The sequence below is a fragment of the Saccopteryx leptura genome, chromosome 10 (assembly GCF_036850995.1).
Source record: "Saccopteryx leptura isolate mSacLep1 chromosome 10, mSacLep1_pri_phased_curated, whole genome shotgun sequence".
Classification (NCBI taxonomy): domain Eukaryota; kingdom Metazoa; phylum Chordata; class Mammalia; order Chiroptera; family Emballonuridae; genus Saccopteryx; species Saccopteryx leptura.
This window is the reverse complement of record NC_089512.1, coordinates 53,187,028-53,214,086: the sequence shown is the minus strand read 5'-3', so window position 1 is coordinate 53,214,086 and position 27,059 is coordinate 53,187,028. Positions and strand designations below refer to the sequence as shown.

Below are 27,059 nucleotides of genomic sequence, written 5' to 3'. Positions count from 1 at the left end.
TGTCGATGAAAAGCACTATTGACAATATGTTCCTCTATACTGCCTAAGTTCATGAGCATCAAAAGGCATTCCTCAGCGGTAGAGCGTCGGCCTGGCGTGCGGGGGGACCCGGGTTCGATTCTCTGCCAGGGCACATAGGAGAAGTGCCCATTTGCTTCTCCACCCCCCCCCCCTTTCCTCTCTGTCTCTCTCCTCCCCTCCCGCAACCAAGGCTCCATTGGAGCAAAGATGGCCCGGGCGCTGGGGATGGCTCCTTGGCCTCTGCCCCAGGCGCTACAGTGGCTCTGGTCGCGGCAGAGTGACACCCCTGAGGGGCAGAGCATCGCCCTCTGGTGGGCAGAGCATCGCCCCTGGTGGGTGTGCCCGGTGGATCCCGGTCGGGCGCATGTGGGAGTCTGTCTGACTGTCTCTCCCCGTTTCCAGCTTCAGAAAAAAAAAAAGTACAAAAAAAAAAAGAAAAAAAAGGCATTCCTTATGACTGCATGAAGGAAGAACGGGTATGTGTGTATACATCCACAAAAACGCACCCTAAAATTGAAATGAACCTTTGAAGCCTTGCTGAGTTTCCTGGTGACTTTTATAAACTAGTTCAATAAATCTCTAATAATTTTATATAATAAAGTATTAAGACCCCCAATTAATGCACACTATACATCCCTTGAATAGAGAATATTCTAATAGGAAACATCTGTGTAAAACTTGAACTATTTGCTTTTGAGAAAGGAAGATTGGCTCCATGGCCATATTTGGTAGCCCTTTGCCCAGACAGAAGTTGGCAATAATTTGGCTTCATCTTATCTTGCCAACTCATTCAATCTGTGACATTCAATAAAAGCCAGCCACAGCAAGAGTTCCCATGAGCAGAAAAGTATGAAATCCAGTGAAACTCACTCACAATCAATTTTAGAGAGCTGATGTAGAGAAAGTTAACAATGCTTTCTGAGATAAATGCTGCATAGACAGGTTAAGTGGAATATATTTTTTGTGGGGGAAGGACTCTGTAAATAGTAATAACATATCTTAGGAAGATCTATCATTGTTTATAATCTAGTCCACAGAATGGCAAACACCAAATAAAATGAAATCATCAAATAGTTACTATAAAATATGTGACCTAGATTCAACTTGAGTCTTTGAAATCTTCCAGCAATTTCCCATCCATTTCTGTTTATGTGAATTTTTTTTTATTTTACTATTTTTTAATTTATGAAAAGATAATAAGGTATGAACGTTTTTAAAAGGTTAACACTAACATTTTAAATAAGCATTATGTTGGGGCATTTGACATCAAACATTTCTTTGCATTTTTAGTAAAGACTTTAAAATTTCTGCAAACTAAAATGTTTTAAATAAAGTAATCCTATTTTCTCAACTTAGGAACTGACTATGCCTTTGTCTCAGTTGCTCATAGTTCTGTGTAGCTGTCTCCCTTCAAGACCTGCTCTGATTCAAGCCAAACGAGGTGAACGTTAACTGAAACTTGCTGAATCTTGGCAGTTTTTCCCATGAACAAAAATAAATATTGCTGCTTCCCCATAATTTGCAGTACACCTTTTTACTCACAATGAAAGGAAGGAGAAACATTGTAGGGTAGAGGACACTCTGCAGCATTCAGTTTGAAGGACTTAGTATTTTGCAGAAATATACTTTACAGCTATGAGATATGAGGCCCTAGGAGGGAGAAAGAGAGGTGTATTGGATTAAAGCAGAGACTCCAATGTCCATTTAAAGGCATCTTATGTGATTCCAATCAGAGCTAGTGTGGCTCTCTTAAATAAGTCTCATAGGTAATGTTCCATAGCACTAAGCCTGATGCAAACTTGCATATCAATAGTTAGAAATTCTCCTCACGGAGTATGAAACACATCCTGTCTGGAAGTAAAGTGATCATCTATTGGAAGCCCCATCTGTTCACTTATAGTGCACACCATTATGTAAGTGAGACACCTGTTTTTGTTTAATGCTAAATAAAGGCCTATAAAACAGATTGGCTCATAGCTTATAAACCTATACAATTGATCAAAACCTGGCTGGCTCCATCACGACAGATCTCACTGAGACAAGAACTAAACTTGCCTTGTCAACACTGGGCAGCGTTTTCAAAGAGAGTACCCGATTTCTCGCATCCTGATGTCCTGAGGACTCATTTCAGGTTGCCTCAGGGATAATCCCCACCCCTAACCAATCACTGTGAGGCAAACATTTCCTAGTAGCATATTATTCCTAGTGGTGTATTATTTCAGAAACTGAGAGCAAGGGGGAAATTAGCATTATTTTTTTTTTCTAATCTAGAAAGAAAATTCTGTTCACCAAGAAAGAAAATAGATAAAAACAATCACATGTCAGAATAGAAGCATTAAATACAATCTTACGGGTTAACCTTTCAAAAAATATTTCTCTGCCAATGCATCACTCCTATATTATTTTCCATTTACAAAGGCAAACTATGCCTTTATAATAATGAGATCTGGTGGACAGCACCTTAATCATATGATCAACTAGCACCAGCAGTAGCAGCACACTCTGGTAGGTGGCCTCTTGGAAGCATGTACTTAGGTACCTACAATGCCACCTGGAAGAGTTCCTGGAAAATACACTGGACCTGAATATAATTATGGAAACCAGACAAATCAGAACGTGGGGCATTTTGTAAGATATTGGCATGGGCTTGGGATCTTTGAAAAACTCAGTGTCCTAAGAGATGACCAATAGACATAAGAAAAGATGTGCAACATCACTTATCATCAGAGAAATACAAATTAAAACCACAATGAGATATCACTTCACACCTGTCAGAATGGCTATCATCAATGAATCAAACCACGAGTGTTGGCGAGGATTTGGAGAAAAGGGAACCCTTGTGTGCTATTGGTGGGAATGCAAGTTAGGGCAGCCACTTTGGAAACAGTAGAGAGGTCCTCAAATATTTAAAAGGGAACTGTCTTATGACCCAGCAATTCTACTTCTGGGGATTTCTCCCAAGAAATCCAAAACACTAATTTGAAAGAATATATGCACCCCCATGTTCACTGCAGCATTATTTCCAATAGCCAAAATATGGAAGCAATCCAAGCACCTATCAATGGATGAGTAGAGAAAAAAGTAGTGGTACATATATACAATGGAATATTATTTGGTCATAAAAAAGAACAAAATGATGCCCTGGCCGGTTGGCTCAGTGGTAGAGCTTCGGCCTGGCGTGCAGAAGTCCCAGGTTCCATTCCCAGCCAGGGCACACAGGAGAAGGGCCCATCTGCTTCTCCACCGCTCCCCCTCTCCTTCCTCTCTGTCTCTCTCTTCCCCTCCCACAGCCGAGGCTCCATTGGAGCAAAGATGGCCCAGGCGCTGGGGATGGCTCCTTGGCCTCTGCCCCAGGCACTAGAGTGGCTCTGGTCACAACAGAGCGACTCCCCGGAGGGGCAGAGCATCGCCCCCTGGTGGGCAGAGCATCGTCCCTGGTGGGCATGCCGAGTGGATCCCGGTCGGGCGCATGCGGAAGTCTGTCTGACAGTCTCTCCTCGTTTCCAGCTTCGGAAAAATACAAAATAAATAAATAAAGAAAGAAAGAACAAAAATGTTACCATTTGCAACAGTGTGTATGGACCTAAAGGATGCAAACTGAAATAAGTCAGTCAGAGAAAGATAAATACTATATGATTTCACTTATATGTGGAATCTAAAGACCAAAAGAAGCAAACAAAATCAAACAGACTCATTAGGCTACAGAGAGCAGACTAATGGCAGCCAGAGGGAAGCGGGCTTGGGGGCTGGGTGAAAACGTGAAGGGATTAAGAATTACAAATTGGGAGTTACGAAATGCTCCCAGGGATATAAAGTACAGTATAGGGAACATAGTCAGTAATAGTGTAATAACTATGTGTGGTGCTGGGTGAGCACTGAAAATATAGGGGGACACTTTGTAAAGTATGATTGTCTGACCACTGTGTTGTACACATGAAACTAATACAAATTATTGCATGTAAACTCGAATTGAAAATAGAATTGAAAAAATAAGGAAAAATAATAACAGAAAAAGTCAGTGTCTTAAAAACAACAAAATATGAAAACTGTTATCCATCAGTCATGTCATAAACAAGGCAGCAGAACCACCAGCCCTGCAGCCTGATCAAGCTTCAGATATCATTTACATGCCATCTGTATACTACTGCTTTTTCATCCTCCTTTTCCTGTGGGCTGGGCTCCGGCACACCTTTCATCCTGTGTGTGCACAGCTGGGCCAACGGAGAGCAGCACGGTGTCCTCTTGACAAGAAGCTGGCATTGGCAAGGAAATCGGACACAATTTGAATAACAGGCAGAGGATGTTTGCTCCTTATCCTTCGTGGGAAATATGGACTAAAATATAACACACACAACAAACATGCAGTTTGTGGTAAAGAATGGGAATTTTCTGTTGGTTCCCTTTAGAGATATTTTGAGCTGTTTGTTTTTGCAGGCATTGGCAATTAAAACCTGGGAGAATGAAAAATTGAACAGTTCTGTGAGCTACTCTTTTATTAAAGAGGCTTTTTAGTTGAATGTGAATATCTGCATACTAGTAGAATGAGCAACAGATCCCAGCTGACATCGTAGCTTTGTCCCTGATTACTGTGACCCTGCACCACTCGTGTGACCTTTCTGGAAACTCAGAATTTTGACTTAATAGTCTCTCACAACCTCAAAACAAAAAAATTTACCCCAAATATACTTGCATCCCCAAAAAAGTCAATTTTACACATTAGGATGCTTATATTTGGACCATACTTCAGAATTTTTTTTTATTAGTTGCTCTCCTTTATCCATTCAAAAAATATTTCTTGAAGTCCTCTTTGTGATAGGAGCCCCTGCCAGCAAAACGCTTGCATTCTGGTAGGAGGGGCAGAGTGGACATCAGGGAATGCACAGTCGTGTTGATCGTCACTGATGGCGGCATGTGCTGTGTGGGACAAGGACAGGCTGCTCTGCGAGAGCATCTGAGAAGGACATTCAAGCTGGGGGAGCTGAAAAGTCCTGGGAATTCTTTCAGGGAAATGCCTGGGGACTGAACCTAGGAGATGAATTAAGTGGCAGCTGGGCAAAGAACTCAGGAGGGAAAAAAACACAAAAACACATTGTGGGCAGAGGGCGTGGTGAGTGCAAAGGCCCTTCCTGGATGTGAGGTGAGAGCACTCGACAAAGCCGGCATGCATATACTGTCTTCAACAGGGACTGTCTGGGAAGTCGGAATGTAGCCAGGCAGACATTGCAGGGCAGTTAGGGAGTCTTTGGAGGAGGTTTTACAGGGACCACATGATCTGATCTGCATTTTACATATCATTCTGGTTGCTCTGTGTAGAAGTGCTTAGAGAAGTCTAAATGGATGAAGCAGTTAGGATGCTACTCTCGCATCCCAGAAACACTGTGAAAGTGAATAATAATAATAACAATAATAATAATAATAATAAATAGCTAAAACTTGAGGATTTACAAATGTGTCCACTGTTCTCTGTTCTTATGTGGTTATTAACTGGTTAAATGTACTAAAGACTTGGGTATGGGCAGTGGAAAGAAAAGGGAACATTCTCCAGGAATATTTTACAAATAATTTTAGCTAACGGAGTAACACACAGGATATAGGGTAAAATGCGAGGGAGCCGCAACTATTAAAGAATAAGCCTTAATGCTCCATTCTGCGCAGCTAGCTGGGTGGGGGGTAACAGTGCCTGAGCAGTAGGAAGTTAGGGGAGAGGCAGGTCTCAGAGGGAAAGCTCCACTGTCAGTGTTGTGGGTGATGCCTCTTCATCTCAGCAGCCCGACGAGCCTGGCAAAGATGGCGGTCCATGTGTGGAAGACGAGAGACATCCTGCTGCAGGGCTCTCTGTCGTGCCGGCCCCCAACCTGCAGGCATCCCTTAGCATACCAGAGAGGAGACCTTCTGTGTTTTCAACCTTGTTCCTATAAAAATTATCTGGTGATTCTGAGAGCCAACACTAAATATAGAGAATTTGCCTTTAACATTATGTTTTAAGACTCCTTCATCCACTTTTCTTAGAATTATATCAAAGTCTTATGTGGTTTCATTTCAAGAGTCAGATGAAACAATAGACATTTATCTAAGAATGTTTTTATTAAATTATAAGAAATCTATGCATGAACCAAATATTTTTGGGTGTGGAGACAGTCTTCTCTTCAGATGCTATTTTATTTTTTTTCTGAAGTGAGAATTGGGGAGGCAGAGAGACAGACTCCTTCATGCGCCTGACTAGGATTTACCTGGCATACCCACCAGGGGGTGATGCTCTGCTTATCTGGGGCATTGCTCGGTTGCAACCAGAGCCATTCTAGCACCTGAGGCAGAGGCCATGAGCCATCCTCAGCGCCCGAGCCAACTTTGCTCTAATTGAGCCTTGGCTGCAGGAGAAGAAGAGAGAGAAAGGAGAGGGGGAAAGGTGGAGAAGCAGATGGGTGCTTCTCCTGTGTGCCCTGGCCAGGAATTAAACCCGGGACTTTCACATGCTGGGCCAACATTCTACCACTGAGCCAGCCGGCCAGGGCTCTCAGATGCTATTTATTTAACCAATTTATGGATTGCTTTTCTACTTTTTAAGAAGAGTAGATTTTGTGAGAGGGGGAGGTTAAGAGCTCCATATAGGAATCAACAAAGGGTAGAGGCCGGAAGAGAAAACACAGCCCTAAGAGTAATGATGGTGGAGACTGGCTCTACATGGCCATGGCTAGATTAGAACCAGGGCTCCCAAGGTAGAGGCGGTAACACTGGTATACATTTCTGGGTCTTGACTCTGAGAGAGAGCCCAGGAGCTGGCTGTGTTCATACTAATTCATTTTGCTTGCAAAAATTTTTAGCCAATCCACTCTTGCTTGGGGAGGGGTAGAAATATATATTTTTTTGGAGCACTCAAACCCGCTCTGGGGTTTGTACAATCCTGATGCAACTGGCAACAGAGGATGATAACCTGGGGTTTGCATGAAGGATGCTGGATGCACAGAAAGGTCCCGTGATCCCTCACTTACCCTGACTTCTTCCCATCCAGCCCATCCAGTTGTCATTCCCACCTCCTAGAATCTCTCTCACCTGTCCCCCACTGCCCTTGGCATTGCCATTACCCTAGTCTGAGCCATCACACTTTCTAGAGAAGGTGCCTTTTTTAAAGTAATATTTATTGATGATTTAGAAAAACTCCTGAAGGGATCAGAATTGCAAAACGAATTGTATATATGGTCCCAGTTAAGTCAAAGTCAGTAGCTTTTTGTCTAAAAAAAAAATTTAAATAACCTGAACTGGTACTGAGTTGTCATGGCAACCTTTTTTTTTTTCCATTGAGGAGACAATTAGGTGCTAACCTCAACATTGGCCCAAGGTTTTTGAAAGAAAAAGTTCCCATTCCTCCAAAGGGGCAGAGATGTTGATTTTTATTGTTGCTTCAGGTTCTGAAGGACTCATTGCTGGTAGTTACACTTCATGTTTAACTAGCACATGAAGCAGGTCAGGAAGTGCAGGTAGCAGCCCCAGGACAATCCTCCCCTTCTCCCTCCAGCCCTAGTGGAAGAACTCCTACAGGGAATGTGAAGCCCTACAGGGGATGTGAATTCATGGGACATCGTTCTCCTTCTCTTTCATGTCTGATACCCTCTTGACTTTGTTCTCTGGACAATGGCAAGGATGGAGCCAAAGACTGCAAATGGAATCTCTATGTGCCCATGACTTCCTTCCTTAGAAGTATCAAGTCCCTTGTATTTGCCACCCGTAGTGCTAGGCTCCGGGGATACAACAGTGAGGTAAAGTGACATGCTTCCTGGTGGAGGAAATACATACAAATCACACACACACACACACACACACACACACACACACATGCTAAAATATCAATCACTATAATAGTTCAGAGTGCTCAAAACAGGACACTATTAGGTAGTCGTGGTTAGAAACGTAGATAGGGTGAGGGGGAATCACATGCAAAGGTCCTGTGGCAAAACAGAGCACAGCATACGAAAGAACATGAAAGAGGCTGCTGTGCTGAGTTCCACCAATTATTCTGTACCTTAATGGGATCATTTATCTCTGTGTTTTGTTTCCTTTGTTTATTAGCTCTGCATGCAGTGACTGGGCCAGACGAGTGTCCCAGCCAAGGGCTGGAGAAAAAAGGGAAGCTGACGAAATGGCTAGAGGAAAAAGTAACTGGAACAATGGAAAGACACTATGACTGTTCAGAGCCAAAGCACATGGCACCATTGCCAGGTGCTGCACAGACATGAAGGTTACCAGCACTGAGTTTTGACTAGGGCTTTGAATTTGAAAAAGCATGACCCACTGACAAGTCATTTCTTTCTTGCCAGGGCTCTGTGATGGAGGTACCACTACTTGCTTCATATCATAAGCATCAGCGTCCAGGTTTAGAAAGGATAAGTGAGGCACAGAGATCCCACAGTTGTTAGCAAGCGGCAGGGCCTACATCCTAACCCATGACTCCTGACTGCAATCCTAGTATACGTATAAACATCCCACTGCTCCTGGCTGCACAGGTTGTAGTTCCTGGGTTATTATATTCATTCTCCTGTTCAGCTGCAATAAATTGAGCACTTACTGTGGTCCAGGAGCTAGCTATCCCTAATAAGTCGATAGATATGGTGCATATCCTCATGGGGACAGTCTAGTGAAGGGACACTTGTTAAACACTCAAGTGAATGAATACTCACAAATTGTGATGAATGTAATGAAGGGCAAATTTTTGTACTGTGAGCAAGCAAGAGAATAAGGGCATCGTATAGACTTGAGAGTCAGAGAAGCTCTCCCAAGGAAGTGAGACAGGTCAGAGAGAGCCAGCTAAAGGGGAGTGGGAACAGCATCTAAGGCAGAGGGAACAGATGTGCAAAAGCCTTGAGACTGGGCAGAACATTGTGAACTTGAAGGACTTAGAAGAGGCGAGGAAGGCAGAGGGGACCCTGCAGGGTTCCTTGGCCAGGTTAAGCATTTTGTCTGCATCCAGAGTGTGATGGCAAGTTGAGCTAATGCAGGACAGCTGGGACCCCAACTACTGTTGTCCTCAGCATTGAGTTTGGAAGAGAAATGAGACCTGGAAAATACCTCTCAGGTCAGCAAAGAGTCAGGAAGGGTAAGGGGCAGACTCAGAAGAGGTAAAATAGAAGCCAGACCACAGGCCCTTGAAAGTGACTTGGTGGGAAGCGGTACTTTTTAGACCTCCTGACCCAAGACCATGGAAACAAATATAAAAGGAAAATAGATCTTGTGATGGAGTCAGAACCATGAAGCACTCAGCTCCTACTCCTGAGCCAGGCTAACTCCTCAATCTCAGAGCCCTCGCTGTTCCTTGGAGGGGCACGGGCTGAGGGACTACTTGTCAACATGTTCCGGGGAGTCTCATTGCAATGATGTGCTCCTTTGGGGCATAAACTATTACACAGCTAGGGATTCTTATGAGGACTGGGAGCAAAGTCACCACTGGAGGGACAAACAGCTGGCCTAGTTTCCAGCTATTGACATGATTTGCCCTTCAGCCAGGGGTACCACTTGGCACACTGACTAATGGGTACCTCAGCACCCTATGCAGTCAAGGCAGAGGTTGGGGAGCTGCCTCCATCCCCACAGATACGAACGCACTAGTGGTAGCAGAAAATCAGAGAAGCAAGAATGATACAGCAAAATTGTGAGTCGTGCAAGAGGAAAGGAAGACTGCAGGACAGCGAGGGGCTCCCACAGCTCAGCGGTGACATGGGAAAGATACGGACCGAAAGAAACAGAGAGAGGTCAGGAAGCGTAATAGCCATGCAACTAAGAGGAAAGAGAAAGCTCTATGATTATGATGACTAGAGCCTATTAAAGTTCATCAGGAAGCCATTGTCAATGACTTTGAAAGCTCAGATAAGATACACTTTTTTGTGTGAGAGCCTGACATTGTCTCATCAGTGACACTCTTGCATCCAGTTTCAATACATACAAATCAAAATTAAAACACAATGACCAGGCCCTGGCCAGTTGGCTCAGCGGTAGAGCGTCGGCCTAGCGTGTGGAGGACCCGGGTTCGATTCCCGGCCAGGGCACACAGGAGAAGCGCCCATTTGCTTCTCCACCCCTCCGCCGCACTTTCCTCTCTGTCTCTCTCTTCCCCTCCCGCAGCCAAGGCTCCATTGGAGCAAAGATGGCCCGGGCGCTGGGGATGGCTCTGTGGCCTCTGCCCCAGGCGCTAGAGTGGCTCTGGTCGCAATATGGCGACGCCCAGGATGGGCAGAGCATCGCCCCCTGGTGGGCAGAGCGTGCCCCATGGTGGGCGTGCCGGGTGGATCCCGGTCGGGCGCATGCGGGAGTCTGTCTGACTGTCTCTCCCCGTTTCCAGCTTCAGAAAAATGAAAAAACAAAAACAACAACAAAAAAAAACCCACAATGACCATGCCCAAGAAATGCAAAGACAGTCTCTTTTAGCAATGAATTTGACATCAATATTTTCATTTGAATCGTTGACTTTTTATATTTACTAGAATTACAAAGATGACTTTAAAAGTTGGCAAAATGAGACAGCCTTGCTCCTACACAAATGGAGTATTTCAAATGTAAGTTCAGACTTTTTTTTTAATCCACTGATTTACTTGCAAAGTAATACAGAACATCATTGCATATTATCTGGTCTATTCTCCAGCGAGGAACAAGCCAGCATGTTTACATTATAAGACAGAATCTGACACGGCCTCCTACAAAGGGTTGTTAGGCTTAGTCTTGATGAATATAGCCAAGAACTCAAGAGGAGACAGTAGAACCTGGCAGAAGGTGTCTCTCCAGGCTGTGGGGAAAACGTGGGCATTTGTATGTTAAATCACTAATGGCAGAAACCGAACACTTGTGAGGCTCTCAAACCAGTTGAAACAGTAAATAACCTTTTAGATAACACAACAGAGCAGAAATCCAGTATTAGTTATATGAAAGAGTAAAACTCCTAGCTTTACAGTTGGAGGGGAAAAACTTGAAATCAAAATGAGGGGTCAGAAGGCTGGTGAAGGCCCCAGCCAGTTGGCTTAGTGGTGGAGCATCAGCTCAGCGTGTGGATGTCCTGAGTTCAATTCCCAGTCTGGGCACGCAGGAGAAGCACTCATCTACTTCTTCACCCCTCCCCCTCCTCCTTCTCTCTCTCTTCCCTTCCTGTAGCCATAGATTGATTGGTTCAAGCACATTGGCCCCAGGTGCTGAGGATGGCTCCATGGAGCCTCCTCCTTAGGCACTAAAAATAGCTCTGTTGTGAGCATGGCCCCAGGTAGGCAGAGCATCAGCTCCAGATGGGGGTTGCTGGGTGGATCTCAATTGAGGTGCATGTGGGAATCTGTCTATCTCCCCTCTTTTCACGTGGAAAAGGGGAAAAAGGGCCAGTGAAGGAAAGAAAATCTGAGTATCAGTGTGCATAGGCTAGACATATATATGCCCAGGACAATCAGAAGAAACTTGCCTGGAAGAACTGTCTACCAAAGTGACCTGTAGCTCATTAGGGTGAGTGGCACGGGGAGTGGAACACTCAGCTTCCCAAGGATATGGTCTGCTGGAAGAGCAGCATCTCTAATTATGCTGTGTGGGGACAGACATGACACCAGGCTTCTGGTCAAGAGAGCAAAGAACTAAGATGTAGGTGATTTCAAACTTCACATTATCAGTTATCTCATGTTCCAGAAACTGATTTGTATTCACCTAGAATACCTGTCTTACATTTTTCAAAGTAAATAATATAATTGTCTGTAGACTTAATATCATGTCTGCCAGAAGACACTATATGAGAAAAACAAAGCACAGTATAACTAGGTCTTGTCCAATAATTATCTAGTTTCCTTTGTTATCTACAATTTTATGCCAGACATCTGTCTACAGAGTGTGTCCCATCATATTTAACGTGTATGTGTCTCTTTATGTATATCATCTATCTATTGATATATCACTTAGTCAAAGATAGTTCTAAACAGAGTAGCATGAAAATTATCTGCAGAAGATGGGACCATCTTCTCTATTAAAGACACTTGCCTTTCCTGAGCACTCATCACATACCAGGTACTGTGCTAATTACTTTTTACACCTGATTTCCTTTCATTTCCAAGGCAGAAGGTCTTCATGGTAGTAGTAGAATGAGGTAGAGTTTATATCAAATTCTCAAATAACAAATTGCTAGGGTTTGAATTTTCACTCTATAGCTTAACGTGCCTCCTCACAGTTTCCCACCAACAATTCCAGGCCAACATCTGAAATAAGTTCTAAATATAAAGATCTTGTTCTTTTCATTACACCATAATTCTAAAAGATGCAAGGCTCCCTCCCTGAAAACACAATATTTTCCCACATAATTATGCTGAGTCTTTTTATCATTATGTATTATTGTATAACTAAGCAAAAGCCTTCAGTATGTTGACCCTCTGGATGACTGAGAAAGTTTCAATTACAAACATTCTGTCAAATTCTCAGCCAGGTATCATTATTTATTTTTCAAGAATATGGTTACTCTAATTAGGTAATAAGGCTAGCAAACAGTGGTCTTAACTGCCAGGAACTTTCATTGCAATGTAGTCGTGAATGTTTCAAGCATTTGTCAAATAATGAAGTATCTTTCCTCTCTACTGTGACTGCATCAGACAATTTTTATTTTTATTTCACAGACTTTGGGATGTCATGAGAATTATAAAACTTCTCCCATCCCACCTAAAGACTGCATAAAGCTTTCTTTTTCCAATCCTCAGCTGTTACTGCAGAACATACAAAATCTCATGAAATAGCCAATGACAGATAAAATAATGATTTGAGTATACTTTCAAACAAAACAGAAGCAAACTTCACAAGATGTTCTTTCCTAAAACAAGCTGTAACTCAATGGAGTCCATAAGAAAGATCATCATTTTGAAATGTATTAATATTTTATGAAAAAAAAAGCATTAACAGCAAGTTGCTTCATGTTATAGCTAATAATTAAATCAATGACACTAACTAACACCCCTCATTGAGTGGTTGCTATATGCTGGGCATTTTTATATGTATTTTACAAGGGTGGGCCCATTTGATCCTAATGACAAACTTATAGGTATTGTTATCTCCACTCTAGAAATGAGGAAACAGAGGCACACTAATAATAGCTAACAACAACAACAATAACAAAAGACTAAGGTCTTTTCTTAAAATAATGCTGAATGCCAAGGATATTTATACCTAATAGTGCTTCAAGTGTAGAACTTTTTACTCAACCAGAATTTAATAAGTACATACTTTATGCAGACATCACATTTATTATCCAGTCAGTTCTGTTAAATATGACATGTGTGTTTTTAAAAATCACCATGCTATGCAACATTTGTGCAATAAACACAGAATCATGGTAAAAATTGGGTTAGGGACACACACTCAAAAATTCAGTGACATTTAAAAAAGGATAGAAACAATAAAAATGGCGGCATGTTTTATACATGTTCAACGGCTAAGAGATGTATAAATATCACCGTAAGTGTGGCACTTCACCTTAAAAAATAAAGGCAACTAAAATTTGCTCTTGGAAGCAGGTGCCAAAAGTACTGCTGCCTGTGATTCATTGTGAAGTTGCGGAGGGGGAAGCTGGCAGATGTTTGAGGAGTGGGCGCGTGTGTGCACTCTGTGTATTCCCACACAGCTGGGTCCAGCTGGGTGCAGTTGACTGCATTCATCTACTGTTTCTTGTGGAAGAAATCACATTTGCAAACATGAATTTTGTGTTATACCCAAATTGTTCCCTAATATATCAGTCTTGTTGGGATGAATTTGTATTTTCAAAGCAAATCATGCCTACCTACCATCTTCACAATGGTGTGCCTGAAGCGCAGGTCAGTGCAGTCACTGGGTAGTATCTCAATAAAGATGGTGAATAAGTGGGTGTAGAATGCACAGTGGGAAAGTCTGGTGTGTCTCATATAGCCTATCTGAAGATACAACACAATGAATCTATTTTTCTGCAGTTAGAGGTGGTAATTCATTAGGATGAATATAGTGTTGGTTCATTTTTATAGTATATACTGCTTATGAAAGACATCATTAGTAATGATGAGACTATTTTGATGAACCCAAAAATCTGAAATTGTGTTTTTCCTGATAGTTCTAGCTTTATACCTATCTATGTGCCTTGTGAATTTTTCCTTTACTTCCTTTCTTTTATTTTTATTCTTTGGACAGTCATGAGAATATGCTGATTTTAAAAGTTTAAAACTTGTTATTACTATTACAACTATTAACAGCTTGCCTTGAAATCTCTCAAAATAATCTTCAACTGAGTCAGAAACTTACATGGAAGAATTGGCAAATTTAAAAGTTTGCTCCTAAGTTCTATCTAACAAGTTTTCAAATTTGTATTAGTACCTTCCCTAGTAGTTGAGAGTTAGACAAGGAGAACACATCTAACTCTAAGTGCTACCCTACTTACAAAGCAACATTGGGATCTCATGATATGAATTCACATCTTATCTGACAATAAACTTTTAAGCTAAGATGAGAAAATGCATGGAGCAGATTCAGGTGGGCTTTGCCTGGCACTGAATCGAGTATATACCTGTGTATGCACTGTAATAGCATATGCACCGTTACATTTCAATCAGACAAGATATAAATGGGTGTGGTGTTTCAGACACTACAACCTAGTCAGTCAATAAGACATATGTAAAATTTAAAAAGTTTTAGAAGTTAGGCACAGAGAAAGCCTTCTCTTGAGACCCACACCCCAACAACCTGATAACTCCATAGTAGGCAGCAAGTAAACACTAGCAGCGAACATTTCATGGGAATTTATTCCCCAGGCATTCTGCTAAGCATTTGTCGCATAGTAATTGGTTAGATCTTCTAAAGTACCATATGAGAGGTCGGAACTACTATTATCCTCATTTTATAAATAAGGACACTGAGAGACAGGGAAAATATTTAAAGCCAAGAATGTCATGCATCAGGGAAACTGGAGTTCTGGAATGTTATGCAAAGCTCTTGGCTGGCTTGACTCTGAATCCCTTGCCTAAATGCTCTTTAGTTACATAAACTGGATTATACGTGATGAATGTTAGCAAAGCCACATTCAACCAAGCAGCAGAAGCTGGATTCTGGAAATTCATTTGGGTTGATGATAAAATTAAGGCTTAATTATCAACACACACAGATATTACAAGGCAGTCTGCATCCTCCCAAAGGCCTATGCCACTGGGGACTGACCAAGGCAGGGAGATTCTTCCCCACAGGGGATGGCAGCTCGAAGGGGCTGAGGCTCAGCTGAGGGCCAGCCCTGGGAAGAGGCCTGATCTCAGGAAAGCTATGTGCACACCTGCCATGCTCTGATGAAAGAGTCAAACAACAATCACCAACGCCTTTACATCTCTAAGAGATCATAAGGAAGATAAAATAAACGGTGTGAAATACTCATGATTAAACGGAGTCATGCATTTTATAATAACTATCAGAACAGCTATGAGACTAAAAAGAAATACGTTGCAATTTGCTAAAAGAATGTACTAAAGGAGGTGCTGGGATGAAAGCTCAGAGCCTACCAACGAGCCTCCCACTAAACAGCAATGAAACAGTGATTTAGTTTCCCTCAGGGACTGAAAGGGGTTGGATCCCTGTGGACCAATAGTGCTGGGATCTCTACATATGGAAGCCTTCATATCCTTCTACTTACTTTACAATACTTTTAAAGACAGCAGGTCTTCCAATAATAGCATTTCAGTCAGTCAATGTTATTTTGTTACAACAATGATGAGCTGCTGTAAGAATTAACTGTTGTGTATATCCATTAGTCTATGGTAAGACTGGTTTCATTATATTTCGTTTCACTTAGTTGCAGAACCTAATGATGACTTTAAGTGAGGATTTGCTGTATTGTCAGCTAGGTTCTATCCTAAACACTTTATAAATAGCAATTCATTTCATCATCAAGACAGCATCATGAGGTAGGTACAGACATTACCAGCCCCATTTACAGATGCAGAAGCTGAGGCACAGAGAGGCAAAGTAGTGCAAGGTCATGGAACCAGCAAATGGGAACAAACCTCAGAGAACTAGATTTGTATTCCGCACTTTAAAACAATATGCTATGTACCGAGGACTTGGGGGCGTGGGGATTTGGTCAATACATTCATTAGTGTTTTCACATACTCTAAAGTGTCACTAGAGAGTGCCAAACTTTCAAAAGAAAATATCCCCAAGTCTCAGTAGCCTCTAGTCCAAGAATAATGAAATGAAACACTCGTAAAATGAATATGACAGCCTTTTGAGTCTTATATTGCTAAGTAGTTTTTGTTTAGAAATACGTGCACACTCACATTGACACATACATGTATATATATAAGCATATATATATATATAACCTAACCTATAGTTATATATAAAAAACAAACTGTGAGTAAATTTTTTTTTTTCTAACAGTAAAATTTTCTTTTGAGCAGAGTAACAGAAACAAAAGCCAAGAATCCAGGTGACTGCTTACACCCCTTTCTGGGACTAGCTAAACCACACTTGCAAAGCTCTGGCTAGCAGGGTGATAGCTATGGTCACAAGGGAAGGAAACAACATTGCCTAGGTTTATAAAGCCCTGTGACCATGGTAAGTCTTTCTTGAACAATGTAGGCTGGTAGGGTAGAATGGAGTTGAAAGTCTAGAAGTATTCTAACAGGAAAAGATGAGCTTTTAACAGATGGTCTAATTCACAACCAGCCACATCATTAATTCAATACCGTTTTAGTTTTTCTACTTTATGTTCTTATATATCATACAGTCAGCAGCTGGAAACTACTTTAAACCATTCAGAAACATACAGACTCAAATTAATGTTTGCTGGAAAACTGTTCCTTCCAGATGAGCTGGCCAAGTCTTTAATACTTTTTTTCACTGGGGCTTCAGTTTGAAGAAGATCAGAAAGGTCCAGGCAGCCAGTGGGTCTGATGGAAATTCTTGTGGTATATTTAGAGAAGGGCTGTTTGACTACATGGTCACAGGTAGAAAAAGGTGTGTGTCATACAAGCACACAAGCTCTTTCATCGTAGAGTAAGTGCCTTCTCTTTGCCAGCACTGTAGACACAGGTCCTGCCTTTGTAGAACCTACAGCCTCATCAGGGAGACACGGTCAAATGATCAGAGGAGTGGGAGTATAATGACAAATGGGGTCTGATGATCTAAAGAAAAACAGCTTATTTGAGAGCATGTAAATTAAGGAGCTGGCCTGGACTTGAGGATGGATGTTCTAAGAAGCACAAGAGAGGTCCTGGCCAGTTGGCTCAGCGGTAGAGCATTAGCCCAACGTGTGGAAGCCCCAGTTCAATTCCTGGTCAGGAAACACAGAAGCGCCCATCTGCTGCTCCACCCCTCCCACTTCCCTCTCTCTCCTCCTCCCATGCCCGTTGCCATGGCTTGAATAGTTTGAGCAAAGTTGACGTGGGCGCTGAAGATGGCTCCATGGCCTCGCCTCAGATGTTAAAATAGCTCATTTGCAGAGCAACAGAGCAGCAGCCCAGCTGGGCAGAGCGTCGCCTGGTAGGGGCTTACCAGGTGGATCCCGGTTGGGGGTCATGCGGGAGTCTGCCTCTCTGCCTCCCTGCCTCTCAATTAAAAACACAAACAAAGAAAAAAACAAAGCATAGGAGAAACATTCCAAGCAGATGAAATCAGGAATAAAGAAAAACCACGTGTGTGCAGGTATGAAGGGTCCGTGGCTGCAAGAGCACAGCACCTTCAAGACCTGAAGGTGTGCCCCTACCGATGGTGCCCTGGGTGGCAGGTGGTGGAGGTGGTGGAAAATTAGTCCAAAAAAGTAGACAGGGGCCAGACCACATGGGGACTTGCAAAATTTACTAAAGATGGAAATTTTATCCTCAGATCAATGGAAAGGCAGTTGTGAAAAACCATGACCAGAATATTCCCAAGGAACTAGGCTCACCACTGACAGGGAAGGCCATGGTAGCTGGTCACTTCTTCTCAAAAATACATTTAAATTTTTTTATCTACTTACCCAGCTATTTATTTCTAGCCATACTGAGGCATTATTGACAAATAAAAGTTGTATATATTTAAGTTATATATTATGATTTTTTTAAGGTACACAATGTGATGATTTAATATACATGGAAAAATATTTACCACCCTCAGGTTAATTAACATATCCATCACCTCACATTTCATCTAGCTTTTCCAAGTCATGTAAAACACAAATATACCTACATGGACTGCAGGGGTCAATTCTAGATTATGAAAGGGCACTCCACAAATCCAACTGGACCAAGGCAAGTTGTCTGTAATTTTTCCCTCACTGATCTGACAATTCCTTACACCCTTCAACCTTCATCTTTTCAAATGTAGGCAAGCCAAGGATTTAACATATTAAACGGTGAGTGAGTGGCTGTTCTACCAATTTTCTAAGGCAGCAGCAGGAGACAAGAACAGCTATGGGCACCATCCAAATCAGAAATAGCAATTTCAGGAGGAGATTTTGCACACTATTTGCACTGTGTCAATGTAAACATACTGGATGAGCCAATATCACCAGATCTTGGTCCCTTGCCATTGGTGTTTTTTTTTTTTTTAATCAGAATTAAGTAAGAAGGGCTTACTTTCCAGGGAACTGCAATTCACTGCTCTGTAGGTGTGGTCAAGGTAAACCCTTCTGAAGGACCCTACAAGAAGAGACATATATTAACATAATGACTTTTCAAGTAAGGCCCAGAGTCTCTGTGTATCAAGAGGTCACGTAGTATTAATCATTTTTGTAGGTATAGGGGATAAAAGAATTCACCTTATTCAAGGCTACAAATTTCCATGACCTTCAAGTCTTCGTATTCAGTTGCCATTCTGATTGAAGGGACTCCAAACCCGGTGTTAGGTCTCCCCTGTATATCTTTGTAGAAATCGTCTCCAGAGCAAGCAAGCACTTGTGCTCTTCCAACGCCATTCAAACAATAAATATACACACAAACTCTCCCACAAATGTTCTGAATCATTCTCTCTTGTTTTTTTTTTTTTTTAATCAGAAACCCCTGGAGATTACTAATGCCTTTTTTTCCTAGACATAGTCATTCCTGACATCACGTTAAATGTTCAGACTCCCTCTGCGGTCATTTTATTTGTAATAGTGTCTTGTGTGTTGTGTCTCCTAGCTCTACATACAAACTACCACGCTTACAATCTCCATGAACCTAAGTGCGTCAGTGGCGCTGGGGATGCTATACATGCCGAAAGTGTACATCATCATTTTCCACCCTGAACTCAATGTCCAGAAAAGGAAGCGAAGCTTCAAGGCAGTGGTCACAGCGGCCACCATGTCATCACGGCTGTCACACAAACCCAGTGACAGACCCAACGGCGAGGCAAAGACAGAGCTCTGTGAAAATGTAGACCCAAACAGTAAGTAACTCTCCTTTCCTTTCGTCTCCCTGTCCTGCTCGGGAAGCTCTGGGAAATGTGGTGTGCGCTTGCCTTTCTTTGAAGAACTACTGCGGCCGTTCTTGTCCTAGTAACTGGGTTGCTTTGATGAATGCTAACATTTGCTCTTAACAGTTCTGCCTTATTCTCACCACTATTTTCTTTTTCCGCCCTGTTGGAAGGAAGCTTTTAGAGGCACGGCTTCAAAAGTGGGAAACCTCCCCCCACCCTTGCTTCTTGTCTTGTGGCCCCAACCACTCCCATGACATAAACACCTTTGTTGCCCCCTTCCTGCTAGGGGAACAACTTCCTGTTAAGGAAACCCAAACAACTAATTGAATTCTAGCAATAGGAATGAAATTAGAATATTTCAGAATTCTGGAATCATAACTTCTTTCTACTGGAACACGAATGTGGAGAAAGTTAATGATTCTTTACTAAGCAAGCCTTCTAGAAATCAAAACGTTGGCAAACTTTTGCCCAGACATCAGTGTGCTAATGACATCCCATGTGGAAAAGATAGCTACCACATCACAGCAGAGAAGTTCCAGCCAATTGAAAATGAAGTATAAAGAGTGAAATTAAAGACTAAACGTCAGATGTGTTATGATATGGCACACTTGTAACCTCTGGGTGGCCTTTGTTTCACCCCTGTAAATGGCCCCAAAGAAAACGGGCATAAAAAAAACTATCCAGAGGTTAAATGCATAGTGTTCCCAATTGCTAATTTTTTTAACATAACACTAGGGGTAAATTTCAGATTAAAAATTAGACTTCTAGGATTTGTTTTCTAGGAATACTTTGATCAGTTTCATACAGAATGAGGTAGATACAAGTGTTCATGATCCTTCTGTTTTTAAAATGGAGGGAGTTGTCCATTAAATCAATCAAGACATACCATTTTTCAGTTATGAGCTGATTTTGTTATAGCCAAAGGCTCATTGCTAAGCAAAATGAGTTTCTATTCTGAATACTCTGAAGCAATTCTTTATGCTCTGTAGTAAGAGATAGATCTTTAAAAACCAGGAAGCAATGGCGTTTGGCAAATACTGTATAGAGATCTGTGATCTGGCCCATCTCCAATTCTACATAGTTGGTTGAGTAAATATTGTGACACACTTTGAGAATACATAGACAAGGTAGTAAAGACTCATTAACAATATAGTGGGCTTCACTTTGACCTTTCAACAGAAGAGATTCTGGGACAGGAGGAGAGGAAGGAAAAGAATCACCCTGAGAGAAGGGAGAAGCAGGATGGGCAGAATGGATTTACAGGCTCTGTCCTTGGGTTTTCAGAGCAAATGGTCAATTGAGAGGAGCAGTGGATGGTGGATTGCTGTGGTATGCAATGTGATGTAGGAAGAGGCTTTGGGTTAAGACAGATCTGGGTTCAAATCCAAGCTACTCCACTAACCAGCTGTGTGACATTGAGAATCCCTGAGCTTGTCCAAACCTCTCCATTTTCATGTATAAAATGGAAACAATAATATCTATGTCACAATTGTGTCATTAAATGTCATGCATCTAGAAAACAGTTGATCAATTAAGCATTAATTTCCTTCCATTCCCAAAAGGCAAAAATCTTTGCCTAAAACTACATTTCAGTGTGTTTTTCAATTAGAGACATACTGAACACCGGGATAGTAGTTGAAACTAATTCACAAAAAGAAATATTTCCACAAATAAGCCTATATATCTATTTAAATATGTATCTGTATTGATCAATATACCTGCATATTTATACTTCTGTAGAGTTTTATTCTAGAACACCTTGTCAGATTTGCATTTCACAGAACCCTTATCCTGGCGACATCCCATAATAGTTTTACAATCATATCTGTACAAACACACACACCCCACACCATACTACACCAAGATATGCCCGAAATCAGTAAGTAGAAAATATGGTCAAAAGTCTATATGTAATGAAAAAATGATCAAATTAAAAGTTTTTAATTTGGACAATTAATTTAATACTGCATTACTTAAAAAAATAATTAGCTTAAAACAATATTTCTACTTTTATTTATTTTTAGTGACTAGGTTCTATCCCTGTTGAAGCTGTCTGTGGTATGATAATGGTTATTAAAATGCTAATGCTATCAATACTACAAATGTTGCTACTACTAATAATGCATCAACTATTACGGGCATTATGCAGAGTGTTCTTTGTGGACTATCTTACTCCTCACCATAGCTGTGCATTGGGGGTTATTAATCTCTGTTTACTGAGGAAAGCTGGGCTTAGCAAGATGCAGTGGCATTAACAGAGTCACAGCAGAGTTAGCAACAGAGATTGGACTGAAACCCAGGTCTGACTCCCACTCTCACGCTTGTTTCTCTTGCTGATGTTTCTTAGAACATGAGCGGCATGCCATGATTTCAATGTAGTAGTTACTCTTCGGCTTCCTCAGTTGGTAATGCAGCTTGCATATCAAGCATATAACGGCGTGTTGTGGCAGACTCTGTAGTTAAATGTGTTGTGAAATGTATGATTGCTTGCAGTGTTGTCTACGAAGACACAGTGACCTGAGCTCAAAGAAGGCTGCCCAGGTAGAGGCCTCATCTTACAAACTCAAAAATCTCATTATTATTATAGATCAGTCACAATAATAATTCCATTGGGAATTCACCGGGTGTGTTTCCCATGAAAAAGTTTTGTTGAGTTTTGTCATTGTTGTTTTGGTGTCTAAAACAAAGAAATTAAATAGAGCCTTTATGTCATCATCAATCCAAAAGATTTTGAAAAATTTAGGTGTTGGTTTTTGGGAGTTTTTTTGGATTTGTATAGACACTCCCCAAAATGCCATAAAGAATTTGACTAGGTATTTGCTGAACCATAGGAAGAGATTCATGTACCTCCAAACATTGGGGTTTCTGATGGCCCACCTCTCAAAGGCACCAAAGAGAGATCTAAAGATTTCCAGACAAAATGTATCCCACAGAACTTTCTGCAATGAAAGGAGTGTTCTAGCCACATGTAGCTCTTCAGAATTGAAGCATGGCCACTCAGTGAGGAAAGGGACCTTCAACTTCACTTCATTTTGAAGAACGGAAATAGAAAAGCCATCTGTGGCTGCGGCTATCACATCGGACAGCACAGCTCTAGAAATGAATACATTTTAACAGGCAAAGATTTTATTCCGGGGCACTCAATCTGCATCCACTTTGGAAATACCTCCCAAAATTTCAGCAGTGAAGCTAATCTAAAGCAAAGTTAACTTAAAGAAATGAAACAAATAGTTATAACACTGATAAGGAAATAGTGATACCATAGGTAGCAATTATACCTGGAAAACCAGTCCTTAGCAATGCAGGTATATATTTGTGAAGGGAAAGAGCAGTGTGGAAAATTCAATTGATGAAAATAGACAACTAGTCTATTCTGTCACAAGGGAACATTGTTACAATATTTTATTTAATGCAAATATAGCTCTAATTATCTCACATTTCTAAACTTTGGTAACAGAGACAAGGAAATTATTTCCAGAAGTTAAGCTCTGTGGTTACAAAGAAACAATCAAAAGGACAGAGTAGGCACTTGGAGAAGGAACATATCTTTCCAAAGGGGAAATTCTGGACCCTACTCTCTGAGGGAGGGACTCTGAGGAGTTCAGTTTTTAGGGAGTTACAGCGTAAATAATAAAACAGAAATCTTTCCCGGGTCATTGTTGCTCTAAACAGTCTCCGTGAGTTTCAGTCTTCAGCGTTTTCATTGTAACAGCTCTGCTCCATCCCTGCAGCTCACCACCTGGCCAACGCATGCTTTCTACCTGTCAAGCTTGATGCTGCAGCTCCATGTCTGCATAAAAACAAATTTGCTTGTTGGCTTTCGATGAGCTGAAATCAAAACTGCCCTGGCACAGCTTGACTTTTCCCCAAGAGGTTCGGTTTTCCTCTTAGGTTACTTCTTCAGTTACTGTGCCGTTGTTTGAAAGAAAAACTTCTTTCAGTGCAGAACAAATACAGTCAGTCCCCGGGTTACAAATGTAATAGGTTCAATTTGTTTGTGTTAAAGTTGAATTTGTATGTAAGCAGGAACAGGTTCATTTACTTATTAAATGCAACTTAGATGTTTGTCTTAACATAGTACTTATTTTTACATTTTTGTGCATATAAATACTTAAACATTTTCAGACCTACAGAATCTATCTCGTTCATAACCCGGGACTGCCTGCATCTGTTCACTGCTAACATATTAGTATTCAGACTCTTGTTGGTTCTTGCACTGACTGCAGACCGCAGGGCAGGAGGGCTGTAGCTAAGCTACTTATTGAATTTTTATTTGTACAAACAAGCTCTCTGTTGCTAGAGGATCAAAAGAGCCCGACCTAATTTGAATAGCATTAGACCTGGCTACCAAAATGCCTTCTCAATATTTCCTTCTAAGAAGGGCACCTCCAGTTCTGGCTTTCCCTTTTGCATTCTGAATTTGGTATTAGGTACTCTTTTATTGTTGATTGACAGATATATATATATATGGCAAATATGTGGAGGACTTGATTGTGCTTGGCACTTCGCTTATCGATGGCCACCAGGACCCTTTTCTAGTTAAATAATAATATTAACTGAGGCAGCATGATTTTATTGAGATGAGTGGGGAGGAGTTGCTGCCTTCCTCACTTGGACTGGTTGGCACCAGAAGATGCTCTGTGACTTATCCTCTGGTCTGATGCTCTCCTTGTAAAGGATGGCAGTGCACAGTTATAAGCAGCCCTAAGCTACCTTTGTCCTAAACTACCATCCATTTTCTAAGCTAATCTCTCAGGAAGTCAGAAACTCCCGATATTCCTGGGCTGCTCAGAGTTAGTTTACTTTGGAAGGTCAGAGGAACTTGAGAAGTCAGGCAGGTGGACAGCTTGGGACACACTTCCTTCCTGGATGTGAGGTTGCAGGACCGAGTACCTGACCCTGAGACAGGGGCTGGACGTAGACACTGTGGAAAAGATTAATTTACACCAATAAACGTATGGTGAAGTATATTTTAGAAGAAGAATAATTACACCTATAATAGAAAATTTAAAATAAGATATAGTATATACAAGTATGTATTCTGATGTTGTTTTTCTTTACTACCATTTATGATAAGGACAATATATAAATAACTTGTGCTGTTCTCAAAGAAAGTAGTTAATACAGAAAGTAGTTGACCTGCCAATATAAAGAGATATTTGATTTTAAAGTACACACAAAACACTCAAAGTGCTGGGAAATGGAAACGGGCATCAGAGCCGACAGCAGTAACAGCGAGTAGAGAATTCTGAAACACGTGCCTGTGCTGTGTAACTTTGTGATGGTTTTTATTTTGTTGTTGTGCTGCTGCTTCATTTGTTAGATCCCTAGCTTTCTCAACATTGTATGTGCTCCATCCTCTGGGCTAACCACGCAGGCTGGTCTGCATGTCTGGAGAAGGCTGAGGAAAAAAAAAAAAAAAAAAGATGGTACCAGGAAGAAAAGACCTCTGACCAGATAGAGAGAGTATTTGGGGGCTGTTTTCCTCAACTGCTCCACCTCCAGCAAGTCAAACAAAACTGCCTGAAATCCAGAGGTGCCAGTGCTCCCATGTTCAGAGGTACCTGAATTATGGCGAACTGGTCTACCAAAGGCTATTGAACCCACCGAAAGAGTGGGCATATAGACTGTGGTCTCTATTGCAGCCTCTTCTCCAAAAAGAAAAATAATAATAAAAAGGAATATTGTTTGAACATTTATTTTATACATACCTATATATTTACTTTTCCTGTAGACTGTATACCACCAGTAAGAAAGAGTGTACAAAAGTCTGTTACTTGGTACACTATCCCACCAACAGTATAGCTTTTGCCTGCTTTCCAAAAGGTAAGAAACAATCCAGTTTTTATTTATTTGTGTCTTCTTGTCCTTACTGGGAATTAGAAATGCTTCCATGAAAATTGTGCATGATTACCTGTAAATCTATTTATATGAAGAAACATGTTTTCGAAGATGATCGTTAGCTAAGTGTGGTGCAGGGATTTGCTGTAAGCCATGTGCCAGGTGCATTTGCATTGCTGGAGAACCTATGTATGAGCGTGTATGCATTGGTCTTTCCTGAAAAGGTAGCCAATAATGGCAGAATTGGTGCTGGTCATTCTGATACATGCTCTACTTAAATCTACCAATGGTAAGAGATTATTTTTAAATGGATGTTTTCACACACTAGTTTTAAAAGGCAATTTTAAAAACTAATGGGGGAGATGTTTTATAATCCTAGTAAAAATGTTTGTTTTGGTTTATTTTTATTAAATACATATAAAGAAATGTATGCCTTCCCAGAAATGTATTCATTTGAAAAACAATGAATGTCTCAACCATCTTAAGCCCAAAATTGTCTTGATTTGTTCTTTGCAGCAAAGAAATCAAAAGGGTTTGTTGGCTGGGCTTGATAATGCATTGAAGATAATTTGTGGCTCATAGTTGTGCCTTAGAGAAACACTGAAGCAACGTCAGTCATTTCACAGAGCTGGGAAAGTTCAATGAAAGAACACAAGAGTCTAAAAATGAGTTTCAACATTAGTCAAACCCAAGAATTACCAACAAATACCAAGAGTATTCAAACTAGTAGCTTAAAAGAAATGGTGAATGGTGTGATGTGTGAATTGACCATGCAACAGGCTTCTGTAAGAATAATAACTGGCTCACCAATGATTCTCACTTATTACTTAGGGTGCTCAGTAAAGGATATACACTATGGAAGAGTATTACTTGTGTGCTATTACCTCCCTGTTTCAGCCTAGATGATACTATAACACAGTGGAAAACAACACTTACTTTATTTAGCAAGCATCCTGTACAGTTGGACTCAGGGTATTCTAAACTGTGGTAAATCAACAGTAGAAAACATGGAGTAAAGTTACTAAAAATCATGCAGTGGCTTTGAGTGAAAGGTTTCCTTTTGATTTCCTCTAAACTTCTATTGTGGTTATACAATATAGACCTGTCTCTAGAGAGGTTCCCAGAGAGAAAACAGAGAGGTCATACTGGTGGGGAAACATTGGTTCAGAATGTGGGTTAGTCTCTTTTCTATGTTGCTACGTGAAACTTCTATCAGATCATTGCTGTGTTTCTTCCATCTTCATTTTTGTGATGGTATTATAAGTACACATAATGTCTTGCTCTTTTTAATCCATTTAGCACTGTAAGACAAGAGTACTTACAAAGAATAATTACCTTTTCTGTTGATTTTAGATGGAGGCCTGCAACTCAGTCTTTAATTTCAGATGTATTGTTCACATAGTCATTTCCTTTTTCCATATCAACATGATCTGTCCTAGTTTTTAAATAGGGCATTTTCCTCTCCCAGTGAATATATAACTGTATTCCAGTGAGACTTCAAGTTTTTTCAGTACAAGTGCTTGTCAAAACACTGCAGCTCATCACTTTAATAGTCGTTTTACAGGAGACTGCTGCAGAATAAATGGGAAAAAATTTTCCCGGGGTAAAAATGATAGATTTAATCTCAATCCATTAAAAATTCTCTTTAGCTCCATTCTAAGTTGATGCCTTCTGGTTTGAAGGGTGAAGGATGAAAACACCTTTTGAGTCAATCTTCCAGTTAAAAATATTTCTAGGGTGTTCTATTTAAAAATAAACTGAAGACTTTTTGCTAGAATTGTCTTATTTCAAGGATTTTGATGAGGTGTTCTTTTTTTTTTTTT

The 27,059-nt window shown here is 41.0% G+C and overlaps 1 protein-coding gene across 3 annotated transcripts in view; it reads left to right on the top strand.

Moving 5' to 3' along the window:
- The window catches only part of GRM7 (glutamate metabotropic receptor 7), a 966,696-nt gene that overhangs the window by 883,661 nt on the left and 55,976 nt on the right, over nucleotides 1-27,059 (top strand). Inside the window, exons 9-10 of one of the 3 annotated variants that reach the window (XM_066351398.1) lie at nucleotides 19,119-19,365; nucleotides 25,130-25,221. The exons of 1 other annotated variant lie outside the window; for it this stretch is intronic. In XM_066351398.1, coding sequence (XP_066207495.1) covers nucleotides 19,119-19,365; nucleotides 25,130-25,200 — 318 coding nt within the window. In that variant the 3' untranslated portion in view covers nucleotides 25,201-25,221. The remainder of the gene's footprint in view (nucleotides 1-19,118; nucleotides 19,366-25,129; nucleotides 25,222-27,059) is intronic. One more of the 3 variants, XM_066351399.1, reaches the window with a different exon arrangement.